We start from the raw sequence: 24,137 nt of genomic DNA on the forward strand, positions 1-24,137 counted from the left end.
TCGCCAAGCGCAGGCAACTTTCCTTAGGGATAATTGAGACGAATTTGCTTGGAGTCATGAAGACATGTCGGGGATAGACCCCTCCATTATGGTGAACAAATTGAATGTGTCACCCACCTTTACACTCATCCATTAGAAGAAGTGAGTGTTTGCCCCAGAATGAGACCAAGCTATAGCGGAAGAAGTCTGCAAGTTGCAAGAGGTGAACTTCATTAAGGAGGTCTACTACCCCGACTAGCTAGTAAACGTGGTAATGGTCAAGAAGTTCAATAGGAAGTGGAGGATATGCGTAGATTTTATGGACTTCAACAAGGCCTACCATAAGGACAGTTACCCCCTCCCATGGGTCAACGTTTTAGTGGACTCTATGGCTTAACACCAAGTGTTAAGCTTCATGGATTCTTTTTCGGGCTACAATTAAATCAGAATAGACGAAGCAGATCAAGAGAAGACTTCGTTCATCACTAGCCAATGCCTCTTTTGCTATAAAGTAATGCCATTTGTCCTTAAAAATGCGGGCACGACATACTAGAGACTCATGAACAAGATGTTCTCATAGTAAATCGACAGAAATGTCCAAGTCTATGTTGATGACATGTTGGTGAAAAGTCGAAGGGAGGAAAACCACTTGGAAGATCTCAGAGAAACATTCGACACCTTTTGCTCCTATAACATGAAGCTCAATCCAGGCAAGTGCTCCTTCGGAGTTACGGTGGGAAAGTTCCTGGGATTCATGGTATCCCAGAGGGCTATCGAGGCCAACTCGAACAAGATCCGGGCCATAATAGAAATGACACTCTTGAGGAACGTCAAAGAAGTGCAAAGTCTCAACGGCGAAATAGCAGCACTGAACATGTTCGTGTCAAGAGCAATGGACAAATGTTTGCCTTTCTTCTGCATACTAAAGAAATCTTTTGAATGGACGGCTGAATGCCAGCAAGTATTCGAAGACCTGAAGACCTACCTCTCATCTTCTCCATTGCTGAGCCCTTCCCAGCCAGGGGAGGAATTGTTCCTCTATTTAGTGATATTCTCAACGGCCATCAGTGTAGCATTAGTTAGGGAAGAAGGCAAGGTACAGAAACCCATGTACTATATGAGTCCTGCATTCCAAGGCGTAGAAGAAAGATACCCATCAATGGAGAAGCTCGCCTTCGCTTTAGTCATTGCGGCCCGCAAGCTCAAGCCCTACTTCCAAGCTCACACAGTGATCGTCCTAACGGACAAACCCCTAAGGCAAGCAATGAGTAATCCTGAAGCTGCCGGATGAGTGGTAATATGGCCATTTGAATTAAGTGAGTTTGACATACAATATCGCCTCTGCACTACCATTAAGGGACAGGTGGTCGCCGACTTCATTGCAGAGTTCACCTACGTAGAAGGATAGGGGCAGAAGAAGTCCTATAATGGAGCATCCACACAGATGGATCCTTCAATAAGCAAGCAAGCAGAGCTGGTGTGATGCTCCATAACCCGAAAGGGGATATGATTGAATGCATGATCCATCTGGATTTCCCTATGACCAACAATGAAGCAGAGTATGAAGTCTTAGTAGTAGGACTAGACTTCACCAAAGCCGCGGGAGCTGAAAATCTGGTCCTCTAATGCAATTCCCTAGTGGTGATAAGTCAGGTTAACGGAGAATATGACTGCAGGAATGAACGGATGAAGAAATACTTGGAACAGGTGAAGGACCGAATCAAAAATCTTCGAGCAAAGTTCATTCAAATCCTAAGGGAGGAGAACGAGCACGTTAACCGACTCACTAAAGTTGCGTCAGCAGAACATATGGTCATCCCCAGTCAGGTACTGTCCTTCGTTATATTTCGCCATTAATAGATAGTTTCAGTATGCAAGAGGTAGGATCCGAGAACCATTAGACAACACCAATAGCCTCTTACCTGAAGGAGGCCGTGTTGCTAGAAGGGATGGAGGCTGCCAGAAAATTGAAGGTCTAAGCTGCCTGCTTCGTCTTGATCAAAGAAGTTTTTTACAAAAGAGGTTTCTCTCGACCCTACCTAAGGTGTCTTGGCCCCGAAGAAGCAGACTATGTTATGAGAGAAGTTCACGAGGGAGTTTGTGAGAACCACTCGGGATCGCACTTGTTGGTACATAAGTTAACCAAGGCAGGATACTATTAGCCAACCATGCAGAAAAATGCCCATGCATATGTCAAGGCTTGTGACAAATGTCAGAGATTTGGCAACCTCATTAGGCAACCAATAGAGGAGCTTACCCCTATGACGACTCTGTGGTCGTTTGCTCAATGGGGGCTAGATATCATGGTTCCATTCTCAACAACAATTAGACAGTTAAAGTTTCTAGTGGTTGGTATTGACTACCTTACCAAATGGGTGGAAGCAGAAACTTTAGCTACTATTACAGAGAAGAATATACGAAGTTTCGTGTGGAAGAACATCATATGGAGGTACGACATACAGGACCACAGCGAGGACACCTACAGGAGAGATACCATTTCGACTAACATACGGAAGTGAGGCAGTCATCCCAGCAGAAGTAGGGCTCACAAGCTACCGGGTGGGAAACCATGATGAAGGCAAAAATGAGGAAGCAATGCGCCTGTAGCTTGATTTGGTAGATGAAGTCAGAGTAATAGCGGAACAAAAACTAGCATGGTATTAGAATCTTATGGCCAAGCACTACAACTCCAAGGCTAGACCTAAGGACTTCTAGTTAGGAGATCTTGTCCAAAGAAAGGTAATGGGCACCACAAAAGACACCTCCCAAGGGAAGCTAGGACCTAACTGGGAAAGATCGTACATAATTGCATCGTGGCATAGAAAGGGGACCTACCACCTAGAAACCCTAGACGGACGAAAGCTACATCACTCATGGAATAAGGAGTACTTGAAGAAGTATTACCAGTAGGCTACTAGCAGTAGACGAGCAACAACACTCCTTATTTCCAATCTATTTCTTTCTAGTTTTATAGTTTTTGTTATCTACAGTTTCTTTTAAGCCCAAAGGGCAAGCTTTTTATTTATTTTTTCAAAAACAATTTCTATGCATAAACTATCATCATAATAATAAGAGGAGTTATTCAAAATCACCTTATCTATATATATTCCTATTGAAAAAGTCCATAATAATGGACGGGTTCGAAAGTCCACAAAATGGACGAATTCGATCCGTAAAGTGGACGCACTACAATTGGGAACCCTATAAGTTCACAATGTGGACGGGCCACATTGAATCAACAACAAGCCCATAAGTGGACGGGCCCATCCTAGAGGATGATAAATAGTTCACATAGTGAACGGGTTCAACGTAAAGTTGGATTAATATTACAAGTCCTTGAAAGGACAGTTCACATAGTGAATGGGTTCAATGTAAAGTTAGATTAATATTACAATTTCTTGAAAGGACTGGTCCATAAAGTGAGTGGATTAGTATTACAAGTCCTTGAAAGAGCAGGTCCACAAAAGTGAACAGATTCAACACAGTTGGATTAATATCACAAGTCCTTGAAAGGACGGTTTACATAGTGAATGGGTTCAATGTAAAGATAGATTAATATTACAAGTCCTTGAAAGGACGACCACAAAGTGAATGGGTTCAACATCACGTTGAATCAGTAATAAATCCATGCATGGACGGGCTCATCCTAAAGGATGACAATTATTAAGGTTCACATAAACAGGACGGGTCCACATAGTATGGTTCAATACTACAGTTGAATTCTCAAGGTGGATGGAAGGATGATCATGATAGTTATATTCATGCAAAACGGTCCAGCACTAAACAAGATTATCCACAAGCATACAAGTAGACGGACAGAAAGAGTAAACAATTTTAAAATTACTCGAAAACCTTAAAGGTGTCTACAAACAACTTAAAATTGTTCTCCAAATAACTTTATAAAAAAAAAAAATTACACAATTCGAATAGGGGTTTCATTCCTTTCTTCAACCACTAAATCCTCAAGACGACGGGCTTGATCATCATCTGGTTTCTTTTGACTCTCAACAACGTTTCCTTCGTCACCATGAGGGTCGTTGATGGGGGCATCATCAGCAAAAAGCTCATTGGTACTTTTGGAATGGACAGGTTGAATGGAGGTTTGGTCTTGGGTATTGATATTGACATGAGACACGTCTAGGTCAGGATAAGAAGCCTTGAATTGACAGAGAGCATCATCGAATCCTTCAGCAAATGATTCTCCAAGCTTTGCCAGAAGGGCTTCGGAGTCACGGTATTCTCGTACCGCTTCATCCTTTACTTGATGGAGCTGGTCCTTGGGATCACGGATCTCTTTCTCCTTGTCTTCCAAGACCTGCTTCAATTCCTTCGTCTATTTCTCAAGCACGTCCCTAGTTTCCTCCAACAGGGCAAGCTTCTTCTTTTGGACCACTTTCCAGGCCTTCAGCTCATTCAACTCATCCTCCGTCGACCTTGCCTTCGCCTGTATACGGTCCAAAGCTATCTCATGGTTTAGGCACCATCCCATTAGCCCTTTCATCATCAACATCGCCTGAAAACAAAGGTGGTTAGTGACAGAGGTAAATGGATGGGAAGGATTGTGTGTGGATGGACATGACTTACCTGAGCAACACAAAAGAGCCCCGTCTCTCCCATGGCCTCTGTAGCATGGTTACTTAAGTCCTCATAGTTGTCAAACGTTATGATGGACGAAAGTTTCTCTAAAGCATATTTAGAATCTTCATGAAGGATGACGAGTGGCTTCTCTCGGGTAGTAGACGGACCCTTCATAAAATACTTTCCCGCTTCATGCTTGGCATGGTAACCATCTTCGTGCCCTCAGCCTCTAGTCCCACGACGGGCTTCAAGATGGTTTTGGGTTTCTTGGAGAGGCGACCTTGCTTCTCTGGTAGCTTTCTTTTTGTGGACGGGTTGGATGAACCCGTCTCCTTAGGGAGTTGTTTCCACCTCTTTCTTTTTTGCTGCTAGTTGTTTAATGATGGCCCTTCTCTTGGCAGCATCCATTTTTACAAAAAGGAAGACGAATGGTTAAAGTGAAATAGCAAAAGCCAAGAAACCTAAACGATAGGGTGACGGACTTACGTTGACAAACTTGAGCATCGTATCGACGGGCAGCTATTGTTGGTTCTGGCCCGTCACAATACCAATGGAAGGTATCTAGCATGACCAACTTTGCCGACGTCCTTTCCTCTAACTTAGTTTTGCTAAAAATCTTCTCCAAAAAACTCCACTGTTCTAAAGAAACTTGAGGATGGTCCTGAACTGCAAAAAGGAATAAGGACGGTCATAGAAACATTTAAAGAGAACGATTGATAGCTTGAATATAGACGAATGCATACCAGACGGGGTCATTGTCCCCCATGTTTTGTCAACGGGCATAAACTCACGGTCACCAGGACAACACATCCACTTGTCGCCCTCTAAGAAAAAATACCAACTCTTCCAGTTTCTGTTAGAGTTGGCGGTTTCACACATGAGCCTAGTGTGGGGGTTCCTGGGCACAAAGCTGTACATGCCCTTTGACCGAGTAACAATTAAAGAAATCTTCTAATGTCAACCTCCGAGCTCCATCAAACATTACCCCATACAAGACCTCTACACCAAGGAAGACCCTCCAAGCGTTTGGGGAGATCTGGGTGATGGACACACCTAGGTATTGAAGGAGTTGATAGTGAAGAGAACTTAGAGGGAATTTGAGCCCTGCCTTTAACATTTGCTCATAGATCCCAACACCCTCAACACCCTTGTAGTAACATTTTTCCGACATATATGGAAGATGGATGGGTATGTTGGTAGGTCTTTGGTACTTTTCCCTAAGTGTCTTGAAGTGAGATTCTTTGATTGTAGAAACAAAAGCATTAGCCGTCCATATGGGTAGCATTATAAACTCCTTCATTCCATCAGGACCAATGACGGATTGAATATGGGGTTCGACACCTTCTATATTGTCATTAAAGTCACCCTCTGACCCATCCATCTCCATACCCTCACCCATTGAGGGAGAGGTGGCTGGTGGAGTTCTCTCTTCATTTGATGTGTCTGGGTCTTTTTGGCCTGATGGGAGTGCTTCATCGTAGTCCGCTCCATCACGGACACACGATTGGTTACTTGATGCACTAGACATTTGTCACCTACACGTGACGGTAAACCCTAAGACGCTGATGGATCTAATAGGTGACTGGATTGCAAAGTTTAAAAGATTACAGAAATTCAGTTAAAGGAGAAGAGTACTTATCGGTTGAAGATGAGCAGCAAAAAATTAGGGATGACGAATGCACTAAAGTGGACGGTATGCTTGTCTGACAATGATGATGGTAGTGCTTTGATCATAAGATTTATATGGAAAGTAAAAAATGAGAGTAAAAGAGAGGTTTATATAGAGGGAATGGCACAGAAGATGAAGGGACGCTTTGATCAAAGAGATGGACCACTAAGTTCACGCCACGTGTCCCTAATACATTAATGACCTTAGGTCAGCTTGTCAAGCTAGGTAGGTTCATTAGGAGGTAAACCGAACCATCACTCCACGGACCCAAATAATGAATGGGCAATTGAAGAGGGTAAAATTATGGGTGACGGAACCATATTAGTAAACTTGACGGCTCTGGACCAGTAGGTTGATAGTGGATGGGTCTAGAGGCCACGTGGTGTCCACCTGGTTTAAGTAATCTCTAAGGAATCCTAAATAGAAACAACTTGTGTCTTACAATTAACCCTAGTCAGTAGAATCCTAATACAACTAGAATCTTAATATGGGAAGAATCTCGTAATATACACCATTTAATGATAATCTTCTCCATAAGGAAAAGACTTCCCACGCAAGAAATGGAAGTCGGTTCTACTCTACTATAAAAACCCAAAGACTCTCAAGGAACAAGATACGCATAATTTACCCATAGCTTTAGCACTCTAGAGTTGTAGAAAGGTTTCCTAACTTAACCTTCGAAGGGTCTTCAGCCAGTACTACATTGGTACTCTTTTAAGATTTTATCTTTTTGCGGTGCAAGAATTGTTTCGAGCGTGCGGGGACCATGTGGCTTACTGGTGATTTTATGGCATCATCATGTACAATTCTAATTTATGCCTTTAATCTCAGCTACAAGTGAGTACTAACTAACTTTTTAGAGATATGTTAGAGATATATTATAGTCTAACGTATAAATTTGAGCCCAATATAAAGATGTAGTACAAATCCTGTATTACGATGAATATAACATGGGTATATATAGAAGGTATTAAGCCTTAGATTAATAGACTTCTAGTACTAGTAGGAGACAAAGTAGTATTGAGCTTTGGCATATTCGTTGAGCTAATATTAATAATATTAACAACTTATTATAATAACTACAGGTAATGTTGATGCTTTGGCTTCAGTTTCTTATTTATTATCTATCAAAGTTATTAAGTTGTAAAATTCAACTTTGGGGTCTAAATACTGTGTTAGGTTGTTATTAGCATTTTTTATATTAAATAATGTTCCTTTAAAAAGTTCAATTTTCCAAAATAGGCCAACCAAAATGTGACGGAAGGAGTACTAAATAACTACTATTTTTATTATAAAAAATAAACTTAAAAGTTTGATTTAATAATGAATGTGATTGATGTCACTTTAAAAATATATAATAAATAATATAATAAATGTATTGGTTACATTTTCATAATTAGGAACACATCAACTTATGAAAAATATATAGTAAAATTTGTTATATCTCCTTATATCTCTAATAGCACCATCATTTATAAATATAATAATAAGTGAAGCCGAGAGAAACTTAAATTAGAATTTTAAATTAGAGTTCCAATTTTGCGCCATGTGTCCTAAATTATTTATTTTTAAAGAGTTTTATTTTTTAACTTTAAAATAAAATGTGGGAACACATCATAAATATTCATAAAAGTGAGTTATTAAGTACAAAAATCAAAGAGTCTAAAATAAATGAATCGTAAAAAAAGAAAAAAAAGAAAAAAGTGCTTCACAATAAATTTTTTTTTGATACAAGATAAAATTTCTACTCTAGTCTAATTTAAGTGTATATGTGTGTGAAACTCCCTTCTGGAGATTTGAACCCCGACCCTTGCTCTCCACACCTCACAAGCATTTATACTTGTGGAATAACCACCGCACCAAGGGTGTGCGATGGTCACAATAATTTAAAATTAAAAAACAAATGGACAATTTATATTTTGTACCTAAGATCCTTACAAATTTTTTTAAAGAATAAAAAAAATATATAAAAATGACTATCAATAATATTTAAATTATATATATAGGAATTATATTATGCATCTTATTATATATCTTTAAGAGTATCTATACATATGCATGATATTACAAGCTAGTATAATATAATATCTTAATCTAAATTCCATACAAGTTAGTGTAAGAATTAGAAGTGCGATTTTTATATACAGACACAAACTATTATACAAACATTTTACAAGTTATTAATTTTCAAATCAGCTTTTTAAAAACTAAAAAGTCAGGTCAGATATTAAAATAACTCAAATTTTTTTTTTTTATAAAAAAAATCCCTTTTATCCCTCTAAAGTACAAATACGTATCAAACCTAAATTAAAATTAATATCTCAAAATTATACAAACATTTTACAAACTATTGATTTTCAAATCAGCTTTTTAAAAACTAAAAAGTCACGTCAGATATTAAAATAACTCAAATTTTTTTTTTTTATAAAAAAAATCGCTTTTATCCCTCTTAAGTACAAATACGTATCAAACCTAAATTAAAATTAATATCTCAAAAACCCTCTGTCTCCTTCCCTCCCCCACTCCCTCTCCTTGCCTCTAATGAGTTCTTTTCCCACTTTGGTGAGTTTATTTGAAATCAGAATCACCCATTCTGGAGCTTTGGATTCAGGATGCCAAAAATATATGTGTCTCGATGAGTTTCTTTTACTATTATATTTTGTGTCAATCTGTGCATTTGTTGTTTGCTAAAATTAGATGAATTATATTTAGGATGGTGTATAGGGCTGATAAGTTGGATTTTTTTTAATTGATTCATATGAAAATTTGGTGTAAAAGTATTGCAATATCTATGGCATTGAGGCAATCCAATGGATTATATAAACATATGGATGGAATGGGTCGTAATAACTAAAACCAATAAGAATTTTTTTTTTTGGGTGGTATTTTGAGCTTGTGAATAAATTTGGAGATTTTATGTGTTTACAAATGTAGATTAAATATTTGCTCAAAATTGTTCAATTCATATTTTGAGCCTTGCAAGTGGGTTTGATATATACCCAAGTGGATGGATTTGAAACAGGGGTGCTATTCAGAAGTATATTCATACCCGTTCAATCCTACATATTCAAAAGAAAATTTTCTTACCTACTGTTTGGCATGAACAGCTTTTATACCCTCAGACGAAGGGTTTTGCCATTTGTCTTGTTGTTCGCTTGATTGTGCAGCAAGATGTGGATGCTGGTGTCTTAAAGAAAGTTGTAGAACATCGTAGAAATATTGAATGAAGGAATTTTTTGATGGAGAGAACAAACTTTGAGCAAGATTGTTTCTTTCTTTTGGCAATGTACAGGATGGCAAATGCAGTTTGAAGACGTTAGATCTGGCCACTAGTCTTTTCTTTTGTGGTTTAAATATGCTAGTAGCAGAATTTTAGAAGATGTACATGGGTTAGTGGATGTTTTCTAAGGACTGCATTAGTGTAACTTGCATGGCAAGGGGCTCATCTTTTGTTGCTTTTCATCTTTGTTGGTTTGGTTTGTGCTGGGTGCTTTATATATACGCATATAGAAGAAGAAAAAGAATGGAATACCTTGATAAAATTCACTATTGCCTAGTTGCAATTGTTTTGTTGTTGTCGTTGTGTTTTTCCTAGTCTTACTGATTTGGTCTACTTATTTTCAGCTTTACGGTTTAGCTGTTTGTTTTTAATCTAATAATGAGTTGTCATCTATTCAACTAGAGGTGGCTTTGCAGTATTACGGGGCCAGGTATGCCCCTTGATATTGTGGGTAATTCTTACATGCTCCGGGAATAATGCTCCCTCCTCTCACATGAGGAGTGGGTCCCACGCGGGGTCTACCCCTCATGTGAGAGGAGGGAGCATTGCTCTCAGAGCACCTAAGTTTTTTCTTGATATTGTATTGTTGCATTTGTATCTAGTTCGTGTTGAAGTAGGTTATGCAAATGAACTTGAATTTTTACATACAAGTTACACTTTTTATTTAATGAGGATCAAATTTGAGCTTAGCATGTAGTTGATTAATTTGCTAGACATCCATCTCTTAATAACATAAGTTAAGAGCAAAGACATCCATCTCTTTATTCAAAAGCTTGACAAATTTAGGTTATACAGAAGCTAGAGTTGTAAAGCTCAAATAAAAAAAAGAAGCTCAAATTCAACATGGCAATGTTGCAGCAAGTCAAGTGTTCACAGATTACATTCTAATCAGCAAGAAGATGTTAACCTCAATAATGCAAAGCAACCAGACAAGTAGAGACCTATGATATTTTTTTATATTCAATCTCCACTCTATAGGAATTTATCAGTTGGATACATGGTAAGTAGAGAAAACAGGTGCATGAAGATTGAAAGCAATTCAATTTGAGAAGTCAATAAAATGTAGTTGATCACTAACCAAAAAACTATTGTTCAGCAAGGCTATATGGTCAATAGTTCGGAGTACATAATATATTCCTCTACCACAAACCATCCCAGTATGTCTCTTTAACAAATCCAAAAAAAATAAACACTTTACTCAAGTCCAGTTATAGTATTTGAACAGAGCATGAGGAAAAAAAAAAAAACTAATGTTAGGTACATAAGATTATATGCCAATGAAAACTTAATAAAAACAATAACTTATTCAATAAAAACCAAAAATAAAATAGAAGGAAGCCAATGGACATACTGGGATAAGGTTGAAGACGATGCTCTAATCAACCTTGACCAACTCAGTTTCTTGAGCCTAAAAAGCTTTGACAAACCTTGACCATCTCGGACTTTAGACGTGGTGGCGCCGGCAAAGTTTCGAGACATAGGAGGCCAGGAGGGAGGCTTTTTAGTTTTTAAAAAACTAATATGGATATCAGCACTTTGTAAAATATTTGTTAAATAATTTGTGCCTTAGACGTGGTGGCGCCGGCAAAGTTTTGAGACAGCAGGCCAGGAGGGAGGCTTTTTAGCTTTTAAAAATCTAGTATGGACATCAGCACTTTGTAAAATATTTGTTAAATAATTTGTGCATGTAATGTTACTCCTACAGGATCTACTAGTTTTTTTTTTTTTTTTTTGATGGGATCAAAACCTATACTATTGACACTATTTTTATTAGAGAAATGTTCCGCCCACAACATTTTCATAATACCTTTACAACATTTTACAAACTATTGATTTTACATTTTACATTTAACAACAGTTGTTACTGGTTTTAATTTTAATCCACAACTTAAATTGTTTTTTTACTTACTTATAATAGTTGTTAACAATCTATCACTTAGAAGTTATAAAAGTATTGGAAAAATATTTTCTGAGATAACACTTTTCTTTTTATTATGCGCAATTTGCAATATTTCACTTTGGCTGTTATAAAAATAGTGAAAAGGTTTTTACTTTCCTTAGGAGAAAATAATTTACCAGCTGCAAACTTCATTTGATTATAGTCCAATTTAGGGTTGAATTAATTATGTCTCCCTCTTTCTTTCTCTTTTGCCATGCAAATCTAATAGTCATTCGATTATGAATTCAAATATGTATCATTGGCAAGTCAAAATTTGTATCAAATACCAAATATGTAGAAGTAACTAGGGGTTTTGTTAAAGGATGTCCTTAGTATATTTGATAATATAACATTTTAGGAAAGTTTTAATATCATTTTTATGAAAAATATAATATATTGTAAAAAAAGTTAGTTATTTTTTTTTCTTATAAAAAATTTCTAAAAATAGTTCATAAACCAATGCCTTTAAATTTTGAAAAAGTCATAATTCTTATCCATATCATCATTGGCCAAGTCTATAACTATACCATGTTGACTGCTTTTACCAAACTCTGGACATATGTATAGTTTCTTTATAACCTTATATTATTAACGCCCAAGTTACGTTAATAGCTAAATAACTAAACTTTGTTTGATAGTTGCTCCTATTTTGGTACTTCCTCTGACTATAATCTGATAACTACATTAGTCTTCGATATTTGGTTACTAAGAATCTGGTCTGTAATTCACTTCCCTACAAATGCGAACATTCTCAAACCTCAACCACCGTGTTAGGATATTTTCTACAAAATTAACTAACCTTTTTCTTTTTTAGTAACAAATTTTCAATTAACCAACCTTACTTTCAAGAAAATTGGCCAATTTTACTTCAATCTAGAGGGTTTTTAAATTAGAACACGATTAATAATAGTGCAGATTTTTAATTGCAAATATTAGTTCATCAGACAATTTTAGACATGTTTATCATAGAAGTTAGATTCATTTTTTAGGTTAACTTGCTGAGTGTTATCTAGGTAAAAATGTCATGTCATGCACTCATACTAGAGCATAGTAAATGGACTAAGCTTAAGTTATGTATATTTATGGAGTCAAAAAATTAAAATTTTTTTCCTTTTTTCATACAATCATAATTAAAGTTAATTTCATTAATTCATCCAATTAAAATCTTGACTATTTGTTCAGTATTATAATTTCTTTTCTTCTCCTCCTTTTTTTTTTTTTTTTTGATGTTTATTATTGCAATAACGCATTTACTTACCACTCCTTTTACAATGATTTGCCATAATGAACGAAAGGGAAAGGTAACATGTATCAAAATAGATTGTCTGAAGGCCTAGTCCTAGAGTCTTTCACATTGAGTGTGGCGCAAGGTAGGTTTGAGTTCATTTAGCACCCTTTATGATTTACTACAACAAGAAGTTCAGGACACCAAAATTTGAACAACTATAGACCTATGTAGTTTTTGCTTTATCAAAATACTTTGAATAGTGAATTTCTATGTAAAAATAATATTATTTCAATCATAATTTATTGTTTTAACAAATTACGATAAAAATTATGCAAATAAATATATCTTTAACATAACTCTTACCATAAAACTTCCCCATAGCCATCCTGGACTTTTTTTTGAAAAAAAAAAAAAAAAACCCACATAAGATGTGATACAACTTAAGTCTAATGCATCAATATATTAGATTCGATACGATACAGATAAGTTTCCACTTTTCAATGCAGTGGACTCGATATTAGACGAACACGTGTCGGTCCAGCACAGTGATGCACTACCCCGAAGCTTAATCGTTGAGGATGAAATGACCAGAGAGGAGAACAGTAAAACCAAGGCTGTATCCACTCAAAAAGAGCAAAATGCTTAGCTAAGACTTACAGCCAAAAAGTGCTGTAACAAAAGGTTTTATAAGTTTTAGGTAAACTAAAAGGCGCTTAAAATGGTACACCATAAAGATGGAGAAGTACCCGGAAGCGCAGTATTTGCTCTCACCTCTCTAAATTGCTCACTCCCCAAACCTTTCCATTCTTGTGGGTCCCAGTGAGTCAGGCCCTCCCATTCCATATCCATCTCTCGACTTTGCACCACCACCACCACCACCATCACTGGGCACCCTTTTTTTCTCTTCTCCCTAAAACCTCAGACCCCAGAATGAAACTGCAAAAAAACAAACAAACAAAATAAACAAACAAAACAGAAAGCACTCTCTCATCCAACAAAAAAAAAAATAAATAAAAAAAAAATAAATAAAAAACAGAAAACACTCAAAACTTCAGAATGGTATAACAGCAATTTCCATTTCTGGGCTTTTCTATTTGTCTCCTTTATCATCAACCAAACAAGGGACCATGTAAAACGTTGAAACTTGGGAAAGGTTTCTACAGAGAGAGAGAGAGAAAAAAAAAAAATCCAGAGGGCCCACCAAAATCAGAAGCTCGGAAGTTTATAGTGCCACTACTAAATTACCAATACTACACGTATATTTTATATATTATTATAGCAATAATTGAGCAAAGAGACTGTATAGTCATATCACCACAAGCAAACAAAGCTGGGTGGTGTGGGACAATTTGGGGTATCATTTCAATTGGCAATGGCAACCAAGAACAGCACAGGCGGTTTAGCAACTAGTGAGGGAGGTGGGTCCAGTACTGGTGGGGCCGAGAGTGGACTTGGTGGGGCCACGTTGAAGAAAGGGCCATGGACAGCGGCTGAGGATGCAATTCTGGTTGAGTATGTGAGGAAACATGGAGAAGGGAACTGGAACGCAGTGCAGAGAAACTCAGGCTTGGCTCGTTGCGGCAAAAGCTGTAGGCTCCGTTGGGCTAACCATCTTAGGCCTAATCTTAAAAAGGGTGCTTTTACTCCTGAGGAAGAGAGGCTCATTCTTGAGCTCCACGCTAAGTATGGCAACAAATGGGCTCGCATGGCTGCTCAGGTATATCTTCATGTGTGTATAACAAGTTTAATAATAGGTTTACTTTCTATGTTTGTGTATGTTTTTCGTTGTTCTTGCTTTTTTTTTTTTTTTGTTAATTGGGTTTAGTCTTTAAGCTGTTTTTCAGTTTTTATTTATTTTTAATTTGTGTCTCTTGCCATAGCTTAAATTCTGCTTCTTCTTCTTCAAAATTTTTTTTTTTTTTTAAAGATCATTTTTGTTTTGTTTGAGGTTGCTAATGATGCTTATATAACAAAAGTTGATTTTTTTTTTTCCCTTTCTATGCTTCAGAAAACAGATGCTTTTCCTGCTTTCATCATGAATATTTACCTGTTCTTCATGCTTTTACCAAACAAATGTTGCCTGTTTTGTGAATACAAGAAATAGATGTATTGTTATCCTCCTTTTTTTACTTCAGATTTCAGACATAACTCACATAAGTCTCCTTGTTTTCTCTTACTACTTTTTGAGACATAATTTCCGTTGTCTCTGTCTTGCTTTCCAAACCAACTTTTCCGGTTCTCTCTCTCTCTCTCTCTTCTGCACCAAAACCAAAACCTCTTTCTCTCTCTTTAAGCAAATGATTTATCTCTTTTGTCAATGTCTCTCAGTTACCTGGACGAACAGACAACGAAATCAAGAACTACTGGAACACCAGAGTGAAGAGGCGCCAACGCCAAGGCCTCCCTCTCTATCCCCATGACATTCAACCATCCTCTCAAACCCAAAGCCCAAACCAAACTCAAACCCAAACCCAACTCCAACTCCAACACCAATACCAATCCCAATCCACACCCACCACTCCCACCACCCCCACAGCCCCAACCACACCCACCACACCCACCACCCCAACTTTCCATTTCCAATCTCACGCTCACCATCACCCTTCTTTCTCTCTTTCCCCAACTCCACCACCACCACCTCCAACTCATCACCAACACCATTCTTTTTCTCTCTCTCCTTCCAAACCACAACACTTCACCACCAACACCTCAACCTCTCTTCCTCTCTTTGACCCAACCAACAACTCAAACACCAACACCACTCCTTCCTCCTTCACTTTCCATCGCCCCCCTCCTATTCTTGGTGCCCCAGTTCGCTTCAAGCGCTACCGTGAAACCACTGGCTTTTCTCTTCCCTTGTCACCGGCACCACATACCACCCCTACTACTACTACTACTACTAATAATAATAATATGATCACTTCTCCTACTAGTATCACGCCTCTTGGCCAGCTTTCATCTACCCAATTTCCTGATATATCTTGCTTTAAGTTTCCACTGACTTATAGCCACAGTGCACCTCAACTTATTAGCACTCAGTTGGAACTAGACCAAATGATGTCGGCTTATTCGATGAAGCAAGAGCTCCCTTCAAGCCAATTGTCACCCCATCATCACCATCATCATCCTCCTCCTCCTCATCCTCCTCCGCCTGCCACGACCATGTCAGAGATTACTATTGATACCAAGGTAAGTGCAGCTGCTGCAAATCAAGGCTGTGGTAATGGGTTGTTGGAGGGCTTGTTAGGTGAGGCTCATGCATTGGCAATTTCCAACCAGGGTTTAAGGACGCAAAGTTTCTTGGGTGTCAAGGAAGAAAAGCGTGTGTTTGATGGCTTCAAACATTGGGAAGGTTCAAGCACCATTGATTGCTCTCCTGGTGAGTTTTCTTTCTAATTATCTTGATATATAGGAGTTTGGCAAAGTATAGTCATATAGGTGGCGAAACCAGAATTTTAGTCTAGCAAGGGCAAAATTAAAAGACGATATCAAAAGTGAAATTAATCTAAAAAATATTAATTAACAATAACAACAAAATAAATAAACAATTGTAAGCAAATATGAATATATTTCATATTATTAAAATAAATAAACAAAAATAATCAATTAATAGCTACTAAAAAATTTACAAATTGATGGAGTAAAAATGTGATTAGTATCATTTAAAAAATATAATGAATAAATGTTTAAAATTATTTTTTTGTGATTGGTGACATGCCAATTTGTAAGACATAAGTAGTAAAATTTGAAACATCTCTAACATCATTCAATTATATAATGCTGTGAAAAGTATCACAAATAGTGAAAATAGTGTAAAAAATGATATAAAATAAAAAATAAAAAATAGTGAAATAGGTGTAATACGTAGGACAAGACAAAAGCTACTTATAAGAATAGTGAAATTAGTAAAAAGTTTACATGGTTTGGTGTTTGAGAACTTTTTTCCTGTGTCAGAGTTACTTTCAACCAAGTAAAAGTTCTTTTTTTCATTTTTTTTTTCCCTCCATGTCAGTAAGTAATTACTTTAGACTACTAATGCTATAAACTTTTAGGAGGAGTCAGGGGGGTAGGTGTCCCCCTCTGGCTCCGCCAGTGAGTCATATATGTCTCTTAGGGTTTTTTTTTTTTTTTTTTGCTGAATAGAAAAGGACAATGGTAATTCTATTTGTGCATGATCATAGTAGCTCTGCACCCTAACTTACCTGCTAAGGAAAATGTCTTTTTCTTTGTTAGTGCAATTAACATTCCTAAAGCTTTCAGTTGCAGTGTCTTTTATTACGCTTTAAACTTAAATTCGATGGTTATACTACAGATGAATCATTGTTCCATTTTCATTAACTCTCTCAATTATGTTTTGAATTTGATTTTAATGCATAGAGTTCAGATATACTCTCTCTCTCTCTCTCTCAAGCTCTTAATCATCTGGTAGTAGGTTCCATGAAATAACTTTTGATTTGGTCTGTTAGTAGAATTCCTCAGGACTAACTACATCCTGAAAAGGATTCAGTGTAAATGGATAATTCTCTTTCAAATTCATTTTCCTTTGTGCTCCAATATATTATAGAAATTTCAATATCATCATTAGGGTAGCCTTCAATCCACGTCTCCCTTTATCTTTATATTTTAGGACTTTTGCATGAATATGAAGGTAGGGCAGATAAATAAATGTTTGTGTGGGCTTAGGCTTACCTCACATTTTAATTTTAATTTATAATGTAAGGAAGTGATGTCCAAGCTTTGGGTTAGACTATTCCACTCCCTACTGATAGTGTAGTAAATTAAATTTTAGGTCATACTCCCAAATTTAGTAAATTAAATTTTAGGTCATACTCCCAAATTAATGAGCCCACCACTCAGGTACCTACATGGGGTAAGCTTACTCCACTTATAATTGTCAATTATTGCTATTAATATTGATACAAGAATGTTAGTATGATGCTTATTTATTATATCTACGGGTGAGTAATGCTTTGCAGTTTGCAGTATTCTTTAGCAGTGGTACAGGTATTATAATTTATCTACTGTAATAAATTTATGTGACCCAAATATGAAAAAAGTCAAAAAGATTCAAGCTAGGTAATTTTGCCCAGATATATTGAATTATGTTTCTTAAGTGAGATGAACTCTACCTGTAGAAAGGACGTGGCTATCTATTTCTTGTGTTGCTTGAGAATCTGTTAATCCTTTGTTATCTTTATCCTGGTGGCACCCTCTTACTAACTATATGTTTTCGTGCTTTAGCTAGACTTACTGATAGGAAAGTGAGAGATGTCTTGAAGTTCAACTTAAGGCTCCAATAAGTAAAATTGGACTTTTAATTGTATACTTTATATCCAATTTGTATACAAATTATTTGTCCCAACGTGGGTGTTTTAAATCTATACTTTACCAACCATAATATGTCATGTATCTATTTTTTTTTTCATATAAAGTATTTTGAGTATAAAAGGGAAATAAAAAAAATTATCAAACTCATGACATACTGTGGACTATAAAATGGAATACTCCTAATGAGACAGGAAATTTTTTTTCCCATCCAATTTATACTATATAATATAATTATTCCACCAACAAAGTCAAGCTTATGCCACTGTCATTTGTTTAATATGTCTTATTTCACATATGCAGGGGTGAAACCAAAGGAAGAACCAGGAGTTCAGATCAACACCATGCAAGAAGACCTGTCCAAGCTGCTCAATGTTATCCCTTCCACCATGCAGATCCCATCTGATTGGTACAGTGATAGTGGGGAAGTCTCCAATGGGCAGTCTTCAGGAGTAACAGATGAGAATATTGGAATTGACATGCAGCATATAGCTTCATTGTTTCCTCTTGGTGCTACGACAGACCACAGCCACAGCAGAACTACCGGTTCCTGCTCTTGGGACAACTTGCCAGGAATTTGCTAAGTCTGATTCAAAGGCATAATTTGTTTGAATTAATCTCATGTTTGATCTTTCTTTTTTATTTGGACTCAATTAAAGGGGTTTGCCTTAATGGTTATTGTTGCTTTCATTCTTCTGATTATGAACTCAAACACATGGACAGAATTAATAATTATATCATATCTATACAGCATACATTATAAGTGTAGCACTGATGGTTAATGGAATGCTTCAACTTGTAACCATTAGGTGTTGGGTCATGTGGAGCTTAGTTTGTGACCTGACCAACCTTGGAAGAGTTACAATTTTAAATGAGAGATTTTCTAACACTTAAGTCTACTATGAAGTGTAGACTTGGGCTGCTGGGAAAATTTTTGACCCATTTGGCCCTGTTGTTGGGGGTATTTATTTTGTCACTTTAGATTTGGGTTCATTGTATTGTGCACTATAAAGCCGCCCTTATATCTTTTTCACTAACATAATAAAAACACCGCAACTCCGTGGACATAGATAAATTGCTTAATCACGTATATCTTGTATTGTATGATTATTTTCTTGGTGCATATTTATATATATATATTTTTTTCATTTCTCACGGGTTTAAGAATTCCTAACATTAGGAACATCACTAAGTACCCCAACAAAAATTAGTAGGACAGTGGCAGTGTTGTAGAGATTGAACTCAATCTATTAACTATTCTGAATTTAATTAGGGGGATTGTAATCTTTGCATAAGTTGTGTAACAACTTTGATGTAACAAACTATGAGTGGTGGAGAAAAAATGATGGGTCCATGTGAATGTGACAAACAACTAGTCATAATTTGCCACATAGGATAATTGTGAAAAATGGTATGGTAGGAGTTATGGTCTTATACAATTTCAGAAACAATTTGTAGTCTTTGCATTATTTAATTCATGGAACTTTACATGTTTCTAAATGTGACATTTTCTCTCGAGACTACCTATCTAGTTTTCAGTACGTACAATGTTTCTAACAAGTAATTTTTAAATACTCTCAGAGCATGATAAATGATACTTCTTCCTCTTACATTTATGGTAGGTAAATACTTTTAGAGCATTGTAAAATGATGCTCCCTTATTTCATATTCATTGTGGACCCTATTATGAATTTAATGAGTAAACTCTATTATGAATGTAAGAGAAATGAGCACTACTCACTGTACTCCAGGAATATTTAAGAATTACTCCTAAACAACAATAAGATATTGCAATTTGATTGCGAAAAGAATTGTGCATCTTTGTGTAAAGCACTCAATGCAATTAATGCAGATTTTTGGTACTTAAAAGAAGCCATTTACACTATAAGACAAGAAAATTTGGCTAGAAAAGAAAGATAACGGAGGATATTTGATGTTAGAATACGCCATAAGTTTTAAGGCGAACATTAAGTATACGATATCTACACCTGATCTTGGCCAAAAAGCCAAGAAATGTATAATCATACGAAATCAATAACGGATAATGTGGACTTAAATTTTACATCTTATCATGCATGCAAATAAAGCATTACTAAATTGTCAAGAAGTTTGTACATTAATTGACATCTTCTAGTATTTAGAATAGAGATGTTCAAGATTCAAATCTTCCTCCTTCTACCATCAAATTATCAAAAAAGAAAAAGAAAAAGAAAAAGAAAGCATTGGCTCAAAAATATTATCAATAGTTAAAATGTCAAGTCTTATAACAAAATGGAAAAAAGCATTGGCTCAAAAAAATATCAATAGTTAAAATGTCAAGTCTTAATTATAACCAAATGACCTATAAAATTAAAGAGAGGAATTCAATTTTCAACCCCTCATTTTTTTTTTGAAAACGCAACCCCTCATTGAACGAAGGCCTGTATGATAATTGAATAAAAAAAAACCCGTTGGCTATTTTTTAATGCCATAAAAAGATATTTCAATCGATTCCACCACTTATTAAAATTAATTGCTAACCTGTGCAATGTACCAAATAGTTAGCAATGTTAAATATCTTCACTTTGTTCAATACTACAATGAGTTAAATAACAAATGAAAATCAATAATTCTAGCTCAAAATAAATGACTTTTTATTAGATGAAACAAAGGCATACTACTTATGTTTCTACCATGCTATTTATTTCCATAAAAACAATTGATAGACATTCACAACATGAGGAAAGACATGACAAACATACTTATCACCTGTTAGACATCAAATTTTAAAAGGAAACATATATGATCCACATTTACATATGCAAATTTTCTACTAAGCTTTAGAGAAATCGGAATAGGTGACTCTGAAGTGTTTACTCCATCATATATCAAGATACTTTGGTGTTAAATATGAGAATAAAAATATCAATATACATTGCAAAGAAATGTCAACCATGTTGCCGTAATCCATTCAAAAAACATTATTAATCATGTAAAATTTCAGTTAAATCCATATATTACCTTGCACAGAGGTGCATAATAGTTATAACTTCATAAGACGTATATATAGCATATATTCTGCATTCTTAAGCATAATTTATATTCGTAAGAAATTGTCTAAAAATCAAACAAAATTAACCAATTCTTTTTAGAGAGAGAGAGAGAGAGAGAGAGAGATCACATTTTTTTTAGAGAGTTTCAACCTATGGTATTTGTTCCTGATGATTACTCATTATTATCAAACCAAGACATCAATCGATTTTTGGAATATGTGGGGATTGAATCCCAAATCTCTTATTCAACCATCAAAGACTTTACTGGTTAATCAATCTAACTGAAATCCACAGTCAATTAATAAATTGACAAAAAAATAAATATAAATTCTTGGGCAATCACATTGATCATCATTATAACTCACTTCACGACTATATTTAACAAAAAAGAAAAGAAAAAAAGAGGAGTTACAATTCATGCCTCTTAGCATACCCTTTCTTCTTCTACATACCAAGAGTTAAAAAAAAAAAAAAAAAAAAAAAAAAAAAAAAAAAAAAAAAAAAAACCTATAATCCAAATACTTTCACGAACTTCAATAACAAATCTTACAAATCTCAATGTAGAAAACTAAAAGTTCTAAGACTTAAAGAAGGTTATGCACAATAAACATACATATTTTTGGGGTAACTCACACTTTGCCCTCAAAATTCAATATTTTCAAACTCAAATTACTTTTTCGGATCATTACATTCAAATGCTTAAATCTTCACTTACTGTGACCACTAAAACCTTTCACATACATTTTCTTTTAATGTGAGTTAAAAAGAAAAAATAGTTCAATACTAACTAATATAATATGTTATAGAGAAAATTAAACTTTACCACCCTAAATTATACCCTAGATTATACTTTGTACCTTAAATTTTTTAAATGCATGTTTTGCACCCAAATTATGACTCTTAGCTTGTTACACTTTGCACCCTAACGTTAAGTTTGCTATTAACTTGATGGGAACCCAAAGTTTAGGGTGCAAAGTGTAATTGAGAGTATAGTTTAAGGTGGTAAAGTGTAATTTCTTCTTTGTTTTTAAGAGATTGAGAAGATGAGCAATTGAGTATTTTCATGTTTTGTTATCTTTTTCCATCCAGGTTAACAACAAACTTGATGTTAGGGTGCAAAATGTAAGAAGGGTCATAATTTAGGGTGTAAAACGTGCATTTAAAAAGTATAATCAGGAATATAGTTTATGGTGGTAATACATAATTTTTACTATATTATATAAATTAAATACAAAAAAAAATTAAAACAACATCAAAGAACCTTCCAAACTATTCAGTAATATAAAAAAACTTAAAATTCACTATAACAACATAGAGCCTTGCTTAACAAAAGTAGCAACTCAGGCCTAGAAATAATCTATGGCTATGATTGGTTAAATCTGCCAGATGTTTTAATATTGTAAAAAAATGAACTCAAAAATTCAAATGTTAAAGAATTAGAAGATTCAAAACCTAGAAATTATTGAAACAACACAAAAAGAATTCAGTTTTCAAGCATTGAACATACTGATTTTCATCTCAATTCAGTTTTCAGTTTTTTTTTTTTGCTTATTCTTTTATGGTGATATATACAAGAATATTTATGATTGAAAGTTGTAGAAAAAAGAAGGGGAAATATGTTTCAAAAATTTTATTTTAATTTTTTTCCTCTTTTCTCAACATGACACTGTCTGAGAGAGTTGTAGGGGAGAGTTGAAATGGAAATAGGGAGCAAGTAGAGAAGATGATGGCATAGAGAGAAGGGGAGAGGGAGATAGAGACAGAGGAGAGAGAGTTTAAGTGCACAAAAATGGGCTGAAATAGACACAAATAGACCGAAGTGGACCTAATAGGACCTAATTGGACAAAATAGGATCGAAGTGGACCGAATAGAACTGAATGGACCGAATAGGACCAAAGTTAACCAATGTGGACTGAATTGGACCAAAGTAGATAAAATGGACGAAATAGAACTAAAGTAGACTGAATAAGACCGAGTGGACGAAATGTGACCAAAATGGACATAATGGACCGAATAAGACCCAAATGGACTGAATAAGACCATTGTGGACCGAAGTACACAACATAAATACTATAAGAGAAACACGATTGTACTGGTAAAATTTAGTTTAAATATCAAATAAATAAAATAACGATGTTGTGAAGCCTTCAAAGTGAGGTAGCAAATATAGATATAGTATATATATATGTATGTGTGTGTGTGTGTGTGTGTGTGTGTGTGTGAATATAGGACATTCAATGTTTGAAAACTTGTAAATATGAGTTTCAATGTATTTGACATCATAAAAAAGGGTGCGCATAGTTGTTATTGTAGCTGAATTTCTGATTTGATTGCATGGGCTCTATGCATATTTGGCACGTGAAGATTGGATGATCTTCCTATACTTGATCATGGTGTATTTCTTCATGGTAAGTTTCCCATGGCTTGAAAGTTGAAACTAAAAAACTACAATGTTTTTTAATTTTTCTACGAGGGTTCTTGCTTCTTATATAGATATATGGGTTAAGCTTAGCCTAGTTCTTTTAATCCTATACGATCTTTAGGAAAGTAATTCAGTTTCACATCCTATATTGTGAAGGAATTTGCGTTGCATACAAATATGCTTTGAAAGCAAGTCAAAGACTTGCACACAGAAAAACAATTCCTAATGGGAGTCTAAATACAAGCTACGTATTGGGTATTAAAAGGAATGGTTGACATTTGATTAATTTTTGTCAAATAAATAAGGAATTAAAAAATAAAAATTGTGTCAAATAAATAAAGAATTAAAAAATAAAAATTATGTAAAAAATTGTGAGGCTAAAAACTTATGTTGCATTATATGGAAGAGTCCAAAAAAAAGTTAAATGCTTTCTCCCATCTTCTCAAAAAAAAAAAAAAACAAAAAAAAAAACAGTGGGTTAATTCCAAATTAGAAAATGAGTGTAAGTTTCTTTAAAACTTTCTCATCTTTTTCCGTGTGTGTTAAAAATACTTAGTATTCTTAAAAAAAGAAAAAAAAAGAAAAAAAAAATACGAAGCCAAGTATTATAGTTGTACTTTCTATAATAATAATTAAAAAAAAAAGGGTATTCTAGCAGCAGGGTTGCCAAAAATAATTAGAGAT

At 35.3% G+C, this 24,137-nt stretch overlaps 1 protein-coding gene across 2 annotated transcripts; it reads left to right on the forward strand.

Moving 5' to 3' along the window:
- Positions 1-13,867: 13,867 nt before the first annotated feature.
- On the forward strand, positions 13,868-18,780 carry LOC112014195 (transcription factor MYB101). Of its 2 annotated transcripts, XM_024046576.2 has the most exons (4): positions 13,868-14,390; positions 15,002-15,862; positions 15,953-16,052; positions 18,302-18,780. In XM_024046576.2, the coding sequence occupies exons 1-4, from the start codon at positions 14,046-14,048 to the stop codon at positions 18,580-18,582; spliced, it is 1,587 nt and encodes a 528-aa protein (XP_023902344.2). In that variant the 5' UTR covers positions 13,868-14,045; the 3' UTR covers positions 18,583-18,780. The 2 variants fall into 2 exon arrangements, with proteins under 2 accessions (XP_023902344.2, XP_023902343.2); XM_024046575.2 differs by having other exon boundaries at positions 15,002-16,052.
- Positions 18,781-24,137: the final 5,357 nt, after the last annotated feature.

Source organism: Quercus suber, unplaced genomic scaffold (assembly GCF_002906115.3).
Source record: "Quercus suber isolate HL8 unplaced genomic scaffold, Cork oak 2.0 scaffold_782, whole genome shotgun sequence".
In the NCBI taxonomy this organism is placed as follows: Eukaryota; Viridiplantae; Streptophyta; class Magnoliopsida; order Fagales; family Fagaceae; genus Quercus; species Quercus suber.

Excerpts from the sequence above, each read along its gene's own strand:
- LOC112014195 (XM_024046575.2), top strand. The coding sequence starts at position 14,046 with ATGGCAACCAAGAACAGCACAGGCGGTTTAGCAACTAGTGAGGGAGGT. Across the intron at positions 14,391-15,001 it reads GGGCTCGCATGGCTGCTCAG|TTACCTGGACGAACAGACAA; the intron begins GTATATCTTCAT and ends AATGTCTCTCAG. Across the intron at positions 16,053-18,301 it reads CACCATTGATTGCTCTCCTG|GGGTGAAACCAAAGGAAGAA; the intron begins GTGAGTTTTCTT and ends TCACATATGCAG.